The sequence below is a fragment of the Thalassophryne amazonica genome, chromosome 22, assembly GCF_902500255.1.
Source record: "Thalassophryne amazonica chromosome 22, fThaAma1.1, whole genome shotgun sequence".
Classification (NCBI taxonomy): domain Eukaryota; kingdom Metazoa; phylum Chordata; class Actinopteri; order Batrachoidiformes; family Batrachoididae; genus Thalassophryne; species Thalassophryne amazonica.
The window spans coordinates 16,109,146-16,124,012 of NC_047124.1; the positions used below are offsets into that span (position 1 = coordinate 16,109,146).

Sequence of the window (14,867 nt, forward strand, 5' to 3'; positions counted from 1 at the left end):
AGAAAAAAAAAAACAATCAAGTAAGCTGTCAAACGACTGTGTACAGTCTATGATTCCTAAAGTGTGGGTGGGAGGGGGGATCCATGTCGGGGATAGAGAAATGTTCGACTTAATTTCTGTGTTTTTTATTTTTATAATAAAGATTTAATGAAAAACTGGCTGCCGGACACCTACAGTGACTTTTTGAGTGTGCATGTGATCTATTAATAATTATTATTTATATATATATATATATATATATATATATATATATATATATATATATATGTGTGTGTGTGTGTGTGTGTGTGTGTGTGTGTGTGTGTGTAAGACACTCACCATCTGCGTGTGGTTGGGATAGAAGGTCTGTTCATTCAGGGGAAATTTCTCTGGGCCGAGGGAGTGGTAGAGCTTAATCATCTGAGAATACTGCAAGCAGAAACAAACAAGACTGTCAGGCTTCATTATTTCACAGGACGGGAGATGTGGAGGCACGCAAAGTGTTGCAGAATCGGCCATATTGAGGACACATGGATGGTGCAGAGGTGTTCTTTTTTGTTGTTGTTATTTTTTTCCCCAAATACGTTTGTGGTCCAGCTCAGAGAGGAGGTCAGATTACATAAAATCTGCTCTTACACATTCAGATGTAAATGTCATTTTATTGCATCATAAGAATACTTTCTCTATTTTCATCAATCTGTCAGTGAACTTAAAAGAAGCCTGAAAACACTTAAAACTAGTAATAAATGTTGACAAAACATTTTTTCACAGTTGTAAAATCCTCGTAACATCACGAATTATTCATTACTTATCATTGCACAAAAATTAATTAGCCTGCATCCGACAACACAGAGTTTTTAATAACTGCCTGCCCACTTTATGTTTAGGAACAACAAAAATAAAGACAATTTCCATGCTTTAAGATGCCATTGACTTTAAAGTAAAAACCAAATTCATGTCAGGATCCTGTATTCTTTATTTAACATCATGTCACCAATCATCTCATGTGGAACTTGGAGATGTTTCAAGAAGCTCGAAAGCTGATCTACTGTAAATCATCCATCCTGGAGTCCTCCTGCCACTTATTCTCATAGAAAATTAAGATAAATGGAAATTAGTGGACATCAGAAAGTCCAAACTCAACCATCTAACTAGAACTATGAAATGCTGGCAAGAGTGCCGTAAAAATATGAGGTACAAAGTAATTCCTCTATAAGCCCAGAGGCGAATTGTTATCAGTGCTCATCTCCAGATACTGTAATGAAGTGGACGAGAGTCTATGACTTTCCCTGGAAGGGATGACAGTTCATAGCAGGTTACTTCCTCAACCAACTCCAGTACCTACTTATAGATAGGAGGACTTTGACCATGCAAATAGAGTGTCTTCTCCAAGGACATAGATAGTTGGCATAAGTGGGAGTCAAACCCAGGTCTACATATTGGTAGTCCAACTCCTTATCCCACTGGGGAAGCTACCTGTTCTATAAGAGCCCTAGTACCCATCACATTAACAAAAAAGTTGCTAAATTGATCTGTCAATATAGACTTTTCCTTTAGTGACTTTATTGGACTTCTGCACAAAAAGGACATACCTCACTCACTCATCTTCAACTGCTTAGCCAAGATTGGGTTGCAGAGCGGACATACCTTTGCCTGATTAAAAAGTGAAATGCTGTATAGGGTGACAAAAATTCAACTACGAGCTTGTGAGAAGGCAAGTGCCCCTTTTGGCAGTGCTACAGCACTGTTTCAGGATAGGAAGAATAATAGCGTGTGCTTTTGGAGGCCTCCTATTCCGCTGGCTCCAGAGACAGGTGTTACGGATCTTTACAGTAATTTAATAAATTAGCACCCGGCGAGGGAAGCGCTCACGACAGCTTTGTGTGGGTTAAAATGGGGACAAAGGACCGCTGAAGATGACTTACCACCCAGGGTTTGCTGCAGAAGTTGTAAATGGAAAATAGAGAATTGATGCTTGGGACGCCACCGAAATGCAGGCCAATCACAAGGTTCCTGAAGTCCTCACCGGGGATCATGCTGTAGGCATGCTGTCGAACCAGGACGAAGTCTGGCTTCAAAGACCTACAGCGAGATGGACATGACAAGAAAGGATAACAGATCCCTGAAGGTTAATGTGCCCGTCTAAATTTGAAAAGAACAAAGACATACATAAATCGCACCGTTCTAAAAGTCGCATTTATTATTGAATGTACTGCTACTGCTTCACGCAACAAGAAGCTAAAGAAATTTAATGCACATTATTTTCTTTACAATACAAACACTGCATTAGCAAGCAGCAGCAAACGGCCTTATTAATGTTATTGTGCCAGGCACAAAAACAAAGTAATCTGCTTCTTTTGGCCACTGAACAGATGAAAATGTCTGTTGATCATGAAGTCTTCTCATCTTCCTTCCACTGTCCACATGTCACACCCAGTACCTTCCTAGCTGTCTCCCTCACATCAGCAGTTCTTTTCCAGTTGTCCAAAATTGCTTCCCCTCCAACCAGTGCCTCTCTCACCTGCTCACTGAATTTTACACAACAGTCTTCCTCCTCCAGCTTCCAGCCATCTGATCCTTTGCTGAGCTTTGACTTTCTTCCTGTACTTCACCTCTAAAGTCATCCTACAAACCACCATCCTATGCTGTCTAGCTACATTCTCCCCTGCCACCACCTTACAGTCTCCAATTTATTTTAGCTTGCATCTCCTACAAAGAATGTAGTTCACATGTGTGCCACCATGTGCATTCCTGTCCTTGATACCACATCTACCCATTGCTTCCTCTGTTCCCTTCACCAACATGCCCACTGAAGTCCGCTCCTATCACCACTCTTTCATGTTTGGGCACACTCTCCACCAGCTCACCTAACTCACTCCAGAAATTTTCTTTCTCCTTCATTTTGCAACCTACCTGTGGGGCATATGCACTGATGATATTCATCATCACCCCTTCAATTTCCAACTTCACACTCATCACCCTGTCAGACATTCACTTAACCTCCAACACACTCGTAGCATACTCTTCCTTTACAATGACCCCAACACATTTCTCTTCCAACCACACCGTGATAAAATAACTTGAACCCCCGCATATGTCCCTGGCCTTACCTCCCTTCCACATGGTCTCTTACATACACAATATGTCTACCTTTCTCTTCTCCATCATATCAGCCAGCTCTCTCCCTTTACCACAATGCCAACATTCAAAGTTCCGACTCTCATTTACACTCTTCCAGTTTTCCTCTTCTCCTGCTGTCTCTGGACACATTCTCCCCCTCTTCTTCTTCACCCAGCAGTAACCCAATTTCCACTGACAGTCGTAATTAACCTGGACCTCGACCGATCCGGTATGGAGATTCCATCTGTACGCTGCATCTTTATTTTGGCTTGTTTTATTTACACCGGATGCCCTTCCTGACGTAATCCTACTCATTTATCCGGCACTCAGAATGTACTGGCTGCACAACCCATGTGGCTGAGTTGTGGTCTGAACATTTAAAAGTTTTTCTTTTTTTTTTTTTTTTTTTTTTTAAATCACATCCTTGTTAAACACCTTTAGCCCAGTCGAACATCTCACTATGATGGCTTCTGCAGAGCTGACAGGTCTGTCAGCACATTAACGAGATGCGTCTGGCCCCCATGTTTACAGTTAGGTGGTCCATTATTCACCGAGTGTGTCGAGGCGAAGAGGTGAAGAAATGCTCCACAGAGCACCTAATCTTTTTTTGGACCATCTATTCAATTAACACAGTCTAATCCTTCCCTTTGCAAAGTGTTCTGGGAACACAGCCAAGCGAAGTCATCAGGTACGTACAAACTGTGTGCTGACTGTAGCTGTTCAATTCATCACTTATGTTTTATTATGTCTGAACACCAGATGTGGCCGATCAAGCACAAAATTTCAAAAAACATTTGCTGGTGACACATTGAGGCCCCATTTAAGAGAGATGTGATTCTTGTTGATACGCCGGAACACAGGAGTTGCAACACTTTTGAAATGTTTCAGAATAGCGTTTTGAGTTAGCCCATGAGGCTAACGTGTGCACAGAATCCAGCGGGTGACGGACACATCTATGGGATATTAAATAAAGTTGCTCTTTTAACTGATGGAACATCAAAGTTCACCACTATCTAATACTTTCATGGTCATTACGTGCCATTTTAATTTAATGAGTTATAAGATGATAGCATTTATAGTTTTTGGAGTTATTAAATACAATGTTTAGGTTAATGTAAATATCCACAAAGTCCCATAATGCCATGTCCACATTATGTGGAAACCTGCCTACGGTTAGTAAATGTCACATCTGAATTTGCTTGTTTTTGACTTATTTAACAAATATGTAAATATGAACCACAAGCTAATGCTAGCAATTTTTAACAATGGATGCAAAATCAGAAAAAAGCAGAACGCCAACAATTATTTTTGAGCGGTAAATATCCAAACGGCCAATGTAGCACAGAAATGACATGAACACACCTAAAATTAGCCACTACGTTGCACCTGCTAGCCCTCCCATCAAAAAAAAAAAAAGAAAAAAAAAAAGGCATGGCAAGCAGCAGCTTCTTTACAATTAAAGAAACAGGCACAGAAACATGTTTTCTAAACAATTTCTTCCTCAAAATGATGACACACCATCTTAATGTAAAACTTGATTACATTCATGCGCCACTTTTCACGGGACAAAACTCATAAAATGTACACAGTGGTGGACAAATTTAGCTAATCAGCTAAAAGCTAAATCGGTTTAGCTTGTGAGCTAATGCTGGAAACCATAACAGCAATTAGCTTTCATTAAATTTAATTTTTTGAAAAAAGTGTAATGGTCCAAAATGTTTGTAATCCCTAAAATCATATACAGTTGTTCCTGTTGGAGCTCATAGACCAATCCAGCAAATTAAATCAACGCATTGCACAAAGGCAACAACATTATGAAAGAAATTGCAGGATGCACACAGTTCATTTTCAAGCAACGTGAACAAAGATGCACCAGTGTCAAGTGATTCTGGCTTCATGTTTGCACACTATGACTGAACGGGGATGCGGCATCTTGATTTTCCTGAACTTAGGATGGCTGAGGAGTGATCTCGGCCACAGTGACAGAGCGACCGCAGCTGTTCCTCCCTGCTGCAGCACTCAGCCGCGATGGCAGCGACCCAAAGTCTCTGCTATTTATACTGACTGAAGCTGTTTATTGACGTTCCAGAACCAAACCGGAGTCTGCAGTTCATGTAAAAGAAAGGATTCATAAAGAGATCAACAACGGATGAACCGTGATTCTTAGTTTAACTACACCCATTATCAACCATCTATCTGCATATCCTGTTGCCCAAATTAAATCCTGACTATCTGCTATTTAAGTGAAGTGACGTATTAGATATATTGTCTGTTTTCAGCACTTCAAAACTAAATAAGTCAATAAGTTCCATTTACTGACATGTTCAGCCCTTGTCAAAATAATAGGCACCACTGATTTTCAAGTGCATAATTCATCATACATTCAGAAATACATGCAAAAGAACCAATTTCAAATCATGAGACTATAGATGGCAGTGTGGGAAAGTTGTGTTGAGGAGGTTTAAGTGAAAGGAGACAAAGCTTAGCTTAATGAATTTCTGCAAAAGCGTCATTATGTGCTCCAACTTGAAGGGATTTCAAAGGTGATACAAGTGAAGCCTGGAAGCGTGTGCACACCCCGTACAATGGAACCATCCTGGTTCCTGAATGGCCAACTGGATCCCCACCTCCTTAAAGTAACCACCTCTCTCTCGCCAACAAGTACTCTATGATCTGTAGGTGTCCCTTTGGCCTTTTCCCCATTTGTGGGATCATACCCAGAGAATTGTGCTATATGGACAAAATGTTGTAGATGATGTTCTTGCATAGTGCAAGTGATGCTCCTCATCAGAGTGTCTCAAGTAACTGCTCATTTGACACAAATTCATTCCAACGTACCCAAGGATCCTCCGTAGAGACCTTCTACCAAACATGTCTACAAACTCGCAGCTTAAAGCAGATAACCCGTAAGTTGGAGAGGAAATGGCGTCTCACTAATTTAGCAGATCTTCACTTAGCCTGGAAAAAGAGTCTGTTGCTCTATAAAAAAAGCCCTCCGTAAAGCTAGGACATCTTACTACTCATCACTAATTGAAGAAAATAAGAACAACCCCAGGTTTCTTTTCAGCACTGTAGCCAGGCTGACAAAGAGTCAGAGCTCTATTGAGCCGAGTATTCCTTTAACTTTAACTAGTAATGACTTCATGACTTTCTTTGCCAATAAAATTTTAACTATTAGAGAAAAAATTACTCATAACCATCCCAAAGACGTATCGTTATCTTTGGCTGCTTTCAGTGATGCCGGTATTTGGTTAGACTCTTTCTCTCCGATTGTTCTGAGTTATTTTCATTAGTTACTTCCTCCAAACCATCAACATGTCTATTAGACCCCATTCCTACCAGGCTGCTCAAGGAAGCCCTACCATTAATTAATGCTTCGATCTTAAATATGATCAATCTATCTTTATTAGTTGGCTATGTACCACAGGCTTTTAAGGTGGCAGTAATTAAACCATTACTTAAAAAGTCATCACTTGACCCAGCTATCTTAGCTAATTATAGGCCAATCTCCAACCTTCCTTTTCTCTCAAAAATTCTTGAAAGGGTAGTTGTAAAACAGCTAACTGATCATCTGCAGAGGAATGGTCTATTGAAGAGTTTCAGTCAGGTTTTAGAATTCATCATAGTACAGAAACAGCATTAGTGAAGGTTACAAAAGATCATCTTATGGCCTCAGACAGTGGACTTATCTCTGTGCTTGTTCTGTTAGACCTCAGTGCTGCTTTTGATACTGTTGACCATAAAATTTTATTACAGAGATTAGAGCATGCCATAGGTATTAAAGGCACTGCGCTGCGGTGGTTTGAATCATATTTATCTAATAGATTACAATTTGTTCATGTAAATGGGGAATCTTCTTCACAGACTAAGGTTAATTATGGAGTTCCACAAGGTTCTGTGCTAGGACCAATTTTATTCACTTTATACATGTTTCCCTTAGGCAGTATTATTAGATGGCATTGCTTAAATTTTCATTGTTACGCAGATGATACCCAGCTTTATCTATCCATGAAGCCAGAGGACACACACCAATTAGCTAAACTGCAGGATTGTCTTACAGACATAAAGACATGGATGACCTCTAATTTCCTGCTTTTAAACTCAGATAAAACTGAAGTTATTGTACTTGGCCCCACAAATCTTAGAAACATGGTGTCTAACCAGATCCTTACTCTGGATGGCATTACCCTGACCTCTAGTAATACTGTGAGAAATCTTGGAGTCATTTTTGATCAGGATATGTCATTCAATGTGCATATTAAACAAATATGTAGGACTGCTTTTTTGCATTTGCGCAATATCTCTAAAATTAGAAAGATCTTGTCTCAGAGTGATGCTGAAAAACTAATTCATGCATTTATTTCCTCTAGGTTGGACTATTGTAATTCATTATTATCAGGTTGTCCTAAAAGTTCCCTGAAAACCCTTCAGTTAATTCAAAATGCTGCAGCTAGAGTACTGACAGGGACTAGAAGGGGAGAGCATATCTCACCCATATTGGCCTCTCTTCATTGGCTTCCTGTTAATTCTAGAATAGAATTTAAAATTCTTCTTCTTACTTATAAGGTTTTGAATAATCAGGTCCCATCTTATCTTAGGGACCTCATAGTACCATATCACCCCAATAGAGTGCTTCGCTCTCAGACTGCAGGCTTACTTTTAGTTCCTAGGGTTTGTAAGAGTAGAATGGGAGGCAGAGCCTTCAGCTTTCAGGCTCCTCTCCTCTGGAACCAGCTCCCAATTCAGATCATGGAGACAATCACCCTCTCTACTTTTAAGATTAGGCTTAAAACTTTCCTTTTTGCTAGAGCTTATAGTTAGGGCTGGATCAGGTGACCCTGAACCATCCCTTAGTTATGCTGCTATAGACTTAGACTGCTGGGGGTTCCAATGATGCACTGAGTGTTTCTTTCTCTTTTTGCTCTGTATGCACCACTCTGCATTTAATCATTAGTGATTGATCTCTGCTCCCCTCCACAGCATGTCTGGGAGTTTTTCCTTCCCACTGTCGCCAAGTGCTTGCTCACAGGGGGTCGTTTTGACCTTTGGGGTTTTTACGTAATTATTGTATGGCCTTGCCTTACAATATAAAGCGCCTTGGGGCAACTGTTTGTTGTGATTTGGCGCTATATAAATAAAATTGATTTGATTTGATGTCTAGTCATTGCCTTAGGTCACTGGTTATCGTCCAAGTCTGATAACCATACAGTTAAGCAGGAAGGACCAGGACACTAATGACTTGGACCTTCGTTCTCTTGAAAAGGCATGAGCATCAATGAACACCTCCGTCCAGGGACCTCAGTGTTCCATATGCTCTTCCCAAGCGTCTCTCGATCTCAAGGCTGAGAACCCAGGTATACAAGTCTCAATGCCAAGATAAGAGAGTATCCCTACAAGTTCAACCCTTTCTTAGTCTTGATCCAGGACTATCACAAACCCACAAACTCCATCAGCGTCTCAAATACTACAATCAGGGCATCCAATGATTCCACAAAGATCATAGCATCATCTACAAAGAAAATCAATAAACCCTTCCTCACCAACAAAGGTACCGAAGTGGATGGACTCCACAAACCTACCCAACACCCAGTCAGTGCAAGTATTGAACATAGTTAAAGCCTAAACACATCCCCAAGGAATGCTGGAATTTACTGGGAAGAAAGCCAAGATTACCGTCACCCTGCACAGCACTCAATAGTGCCTGTACATGAGCAAGCTATAATCTCCAAGAACTTATTGGGAATCCCGGGCAACTAAGTCAAACACTACAAAAATCAGCACAGAAGAACCACTGCCAATATTTGTGGCTGCATTCACTGCATACTTGTAGAGCTAGGATGAGGTCATTGGTTGACTATTAGCTAACTGAGTGGGAAGTAACTGGGGCTAAATCCCGTTCAGAACAATCCTGGAAAGCATTTTTTAAATTGTACAGAGAGCAGTACAATATCCCTGTAGTTGTTGGAATTCGGGCAATCACTCTTTCCTTTCCAGAGTTGGACAAGTCCTTTATTTCAATCTGTAGGAATGATGCCAGTTGCCCAGATTCAGCTGTTTCTTCATCTTTGTGATGCTACAAATATTTGGTGGATTAGAACTGACTGGCTAGCAGATCGGCCACCACAACCATGGCAGTGAAGATGTCCAATATCCTTCCAGTTCCTTATACAACCCACTTGATGGTTCAACAGTATTCTTCTTCTTGTTCTTCAAGCATCTAACTGACACTGACATTGCTTGGTGAATTGTTGCGTTTAAGTTATTATTTGTGACATCATCAATACATCATGAGAAACCACTATATGTGACTGTTCTGCGTGTTAAGTGACTGTGGGAGAAGTGTACATCCGCACTAAGGCACGTTTACACTGTCTATTTAAAAAAGGTTCCCGGTCCACGGATGATGCTTTTCCAGCTCTGTTGTGTTTCCAGTGTTGTGACCTTTGCCCTTTGACCACAGGCATTCTCTTTAAAGACTTTTCCTCCTCTGGCTCGTGGTAGCAGCACACATTATCACAGTTCTGTGGTTTCAGAGTTGTTTATTCAATTCAATTTAATTTTATTTATATAGTGCCAAATCACAACAAACAGTTGCCCCAAGGCGCTTTATATTGTAAGGCAAGGCCATACAATAATTACATAAAAACCCCAAAGGTCAAAACGACCCCCTGTGAGCAAGCACTTGGCGACAGTGGGAAGGAAAAACTCCCTTTTAACAGGAAGAAACCTCCAGCAGAACCAGGCTCAGGGAGGGGCAGTCTTCTGCTGGGACTGGTTGGGGCTGAGGGAGAGAACCAGGAAAAAGACATGCTGTGGAGGGGAGCAGAGATCAATCACTAATGATTAAATGCAGAGTGGTGCATACAGAGCAAAAAGAGAAAGAAACACTCAGTGCATTATGGAAACCCCCCCAGCAGTCTAAGTCTATAGCAGCATAACTAAGGGATGGTTCAGGGTCACCTGATCCAGCCCTAACTATAAGCTTTAGCAAAAAGGAATGTTTTAAGCCTAATCTTAAAAGTAGAGAGGGTGTCTGTCTCCCTGATCCGAATTGGGAGCTGGTTCCACAGGAGAGGAGCCTGAAAGCTGAAGGCTCTGCCTCCCATTCTACTCTTACAAACCCTAGGAACTACAAGTAAGCCTGCAGTCTGAGAGCGAAGCGCTCTATTGGGGTGATATGGTACTATGAGGTCCCTAAGATAAGAAGGGACCTGATTATTCAAAACCTTATAAGTAAGAAGAAGAATTTTAAATTCTATTCTAGAATTAACAGGAAGCCAATGAAGAGAGGCCAATATGGGTGAGATATGCTCTCTCCTTCTAGTCCCCATCAGTACTCTAGCTGCAGCATTTTGAATTAACTGAAGGCTTTTCAGGGAACTTTTAGGACAACCTGATAATATTTATGCAGCGGTTCTCTGCAGAGCTTGTGTCACGATGGTTCTGTACTTCAACAACTCCGTTACCCTGTGGTAGCTTTAACTCTGAGTGCTGTTTGTCACGCTCATCTGTGGCACACATTTGTCTGTAATTACAAGAATTGCTTAAACAAGCTTTACATGTGACTCAGTTATTTGCTGGTTATGGACTGACGCCGACTAGTTTCACACCTAAGAAGTCAACCACTGACCGTATCCTACCCCTGCGACTACTCACTGAAGACCAGCTTGAATCTATGGACTGGCTCGTTGGACCCTATGTTGATTCTCCCCAAGTGTTTGATTCAGTTGATTCTAACTGCTCTGGTGGACACCCTGAGAATTTGAGGGATCCCCAACAAGTTACTGGACAACCCAGATGGCCTAAATGGACACAATATGAGTGCAATATCGAGTTGAGGCAGAGTCTCTGACTCCAGTGAATTCTGGTGTTGTCAGTACTGTGTACACTGGGTCTTGGGTGGAACTGTGGAGTCTAACAACTGGGTAGCCTTTGTCAGCAAAGAAAGGTTCAGAGACACTGGCAATGCTGTGTCCTTTGTGGACTCAAACCCTGATTGCAGCAGTTGAGAATCTCAGTGGGTTTGTGAGAGTCCTAAGAACTAGCCTTTCAAAGATATCTTGAAGTCACTCATAATTGTGCACGTTTGTAGTCAAAGTGTTAAACTTGTTAAAAGATTCCCTTATTTTGACCTTTGAGATAGGCGCTGTCCCTGAAGGTGTTTGGCAATGCTAATACCTTTGCAAGAGAACCAAGTTCCAAGTCTGGTGCTTCCAGTCTTACTGTATAGTTGTGAGACTTGGACACTAAAAAGTGACCTAAGTCGGGGGGACCACTGCCTTAAAGGAAACTCTGATAAGTACTACTTGCTCCAAGCTAGATTTGAGTAATGAATATGTGACCATATTTGCATAAAAACTGTGTATCTATGCATATAGACCAAATTGTTCCCCCCAAATCATTTAAAGATGCGATTTGTCCAATGTAATTTCTTAGCCTGCTGCATATGATTTTTTATGGTATTTATTTATTTCCATTGTTGTGAAGCAGTAGAATTTGACTGTTTCAAATATTACATATACTAAGTGAGATAAAGTATCATGTGTGATGAATTTAACCATGACGCATCGTATGGTAACAGACAACACCTAATATGTTCGTCCCACAATCCAGAAAAAAAAACAACAACAATGAATGGACCTCCCTCACCAGATGCCAAGTTGTTATCACACTTCCTGACCACCTGGTGTCACCATTCTCTTAGCTTTTAATGGGGGAGATGTGGACTGTAACACACTGAGTTTATTAGGAATACGTTACTTAGCTATTGTTGGAATATATGGAGGTGAAAAGCTCGAAAATAAACCTTCAATGACATCTGTTGGCGTTTCAGCACCCTGAGGATTTCCTGATTCTCAGAAGCCCCGGATACAACGTGCAGCTCGGACAAACAATCAAAAGAAGAAAACCTGGAAGTTGGACACTGACCTCAAAATGTTTACAAATCTAATGTCTCCGGTGGCTCGGTCAGATCACAGCAGTCACATTTCTAAAAATAACTTTTGAAAAATATTTTTGGTGCTATATGGGAGCCGACTGTAGCACTATTGTTCAAATGTAGCCATTGTGTGCACAAAGTCATATTGTGTGTTATTAACCATCAGAGTTGAATACAGTTCACTTTCTGTGTGTATGTTTAAAAAAGTAGCTGATAATTTGTACTTTTCTCGATGGGCTTCACAATAAAAGTGTTTTAACATTAAAGCAGTAGGAGTTGCACTGTGAATGTCATGGCAACATTTTGGACAATAAACCTGATGTGATAGGAATGCACATGACACTTGCATTGTACAGAAATGCACAGTGTATTGCAGTGTGTATGGAACACCACGGTAAAAATGTGTATTCTGGTAAGTTGAGACCACATCGCAGCAGTTCGAGCGTGTTCAAAACTTCAACAATGCGATCTGCTCCGTATTTCCCACATTACATCATAATGCGAACTGTGTGGTGTTACATGTTATTGCAAACAGATGCACAAGTGCACCCACATTTTGCATATATATGGGTGTGTGTGTGTGGACGTACAAGAGCAGCCAAAACAAATTTATTTAAAAAATAAAACTGTTTTGAAGGGTCTTAACTTCCAAGGTGTACAGATGAACACCCACTGAGCCCTAGAGTGGCCATAGAGCAGAGAATAACATGGGATGAAAAAAAAAAAAGTATAGCACTTGAAATGCTTCTGTACATGCATGATGTAATTCTTTACCATGGTTTGATTAATTTGTACACATGAGATAAATAAATGCTTTTTGAACATGTGATCAAGTCATTGGAAAAGGCAAGGTGATGGCTGACAGGTAACTGTGCTTAATAAATGTATTTCTGTTGGTTATTATCTACATAAACCCACAACAAACACTTAAAATTCTGCATTTTTTGAATTACTTTTTAAGTTTTACTTTTTAATAGGGATAGACCGATAATCGGCTGATATTGGCTGAGTATCGGCCATGCCATTTATTGGCATCAGTCGATAATCGCCTGCAGCTGATTATCAGCCCAGCCGATTATCGTTTCACCAGATTATCAGTCTATCCCTACAGAGCACCTAGAGAGATTTTTGGCCAATGCAGATTTTTGGCCCAACGATTATCGTTCTATCCTACAGAGTACCCAGAGCGATTATCAGCCTATGCAGATTATCGGCTCAATTGATTATCGGTCTATCCCTAGATTTAATAATCATTTTAATTCAGTTTAAATGAATGCTAATGAATGAAATAAGTGCTAATGTACATCCCTGTGTGTACAAGCAGAGTTTACACATAAATCACTAAAACTCCACGTGAGGCCAGGTTTTTGTTGGTGTTGAGCACAATCGCTTTCTCCTGCCTCACGATAACAACGCACCAACACTGCACCTGCCCAACCTCATTTTAAGACCAATATGTCCATGGGTGCACAGATGAGCACCAGTACACTTGGTATTGACACAATGTGGACATCAGATGTGACAAAGACAACTGCATAGACAGGAAACAAATAATTGGACAATTACAAAAAAGTTGCACTGCCTTATGCAAAGTTTAAAATAACGCCTATAACCGGATCCTCAAAATGCGGCTCAGTTATGGCAATCCATAATGCAGTTTTGCGTGTGCACCAAAAGCAAACTCATTGTGCTCGTGCAACGTGGCACACACTGTGCTCTGTGTCGCTCATGGCTTGTTGTTGTTCCTGCTGCACTGCTGCAGTCAGCCCTTTGGTTTCTGCTGCCCTTTGGCTCTGCTGCCAAAACCTCTGGCGAACTGCTCGGCTTAAATGAAGAAGGCTGGTCAGGACGAATCATAGATCACAGCAGCCAAGCGTGATAAGCCGCCGAGTGTTCTGCTCCTCTGTGACGCCTCTGTTCTGCCTCAGCACCTCCCCCTTCCTATGGTCAATAAAGCGTATTGATTAATTAGCAGTGATTGTTGTAGCACGCAGGGACTGTTTACTGTTGGAGACTGGTGGGTTTATTGAGCTCGTTTTAGGATTGCATTTGGAATTTTAAAGGCACAGGCTGTTGCAAGCTATTGGGAGCACTTTTCTTCGCGCAAATCAATTCAGTTTGCAGAAATGATCGCTCTTCAAGGGCCTATTTAGCACCAGCTGCTAGCGTTACTGTACCATCAGGACTCTGACACCTGCTCCAAAACTGATGAGTCACTGCAGCTGGGTTTTCATGTATTCAGGAGGCGGGATCTGGGGGTAGATCCTATAGAACGTTAAAATCTAACTACACCCCGTTGTTTTGGCTCGTTCCACCTATGAAGGAGTTGAAAGTGTTTTGTGCATTCGCCCTCTTACGGTACGGCTGACAGCAGACAAAGACACGGCATGATTTTCTTTCAGTGTCAGTCTCCAACTCCACCAAACTCACATTGAGCCCATAAATGCGTAAAGAGTCGGAATGTGTCCAAGACCAACGTGACCTGGATGGGATGAATGAAGTCTGAACACGCCCCCAAACTTGGAGTTCCCTAACAAGTTAAGGCTAACAAGCTAGTAACAGGCTAACTTTGGTTCTGGTGTTTGATTACAGCACATTTTTGTGGACCAGGTGGTGGTTTTCATAACAAGTGCCTTGGGGTAGCTACAACAAAGTACGACCAGCATTTTGCCTTGGTAACCACTGCACCATCAGTGGACCTAACATAAAGTTTACATAAACGCTAAAATTTCACACAACAGAAATACTATTGATTCCTTTATGGTGTCAAATCTCGCGCGTAATCACGTTCTCGCTGGGGAGGCCGAGATTTTATTGTCAGTGTAAATAA

General features: G+C 41.2%; 1 protein-coding gene across 2 annotated transcripts in view; it reads right to left on the minus strand.

The window, feature by feature from the left end:
• The window catches only part of LOC117503964 (synapsin-3-like), a 139,445-nt gene that overhangs the window by 68,107 nt on the left and 56,471 nt on the right, over positions 1 to 14,867 (minus strand). For both annotated transcript variants that reach the window (XM_034163287.1, XM_034163288.1), the window contains exons 5-6: positions 1,905 to 2,061; positions 319 to 408 (exon numbers count right to left, since the gene is read on the minus strand). In XM_034163287.1, coding sequence (XP_034019178.1) covers positions 319 to 408; positions 1,905 to 2,061 — 247 coding nt within the window. The remainder of the gene's footprint in view (positions 1 to 318; positions 409 to 1,904; positions 2,062 to 14,867) is intronic.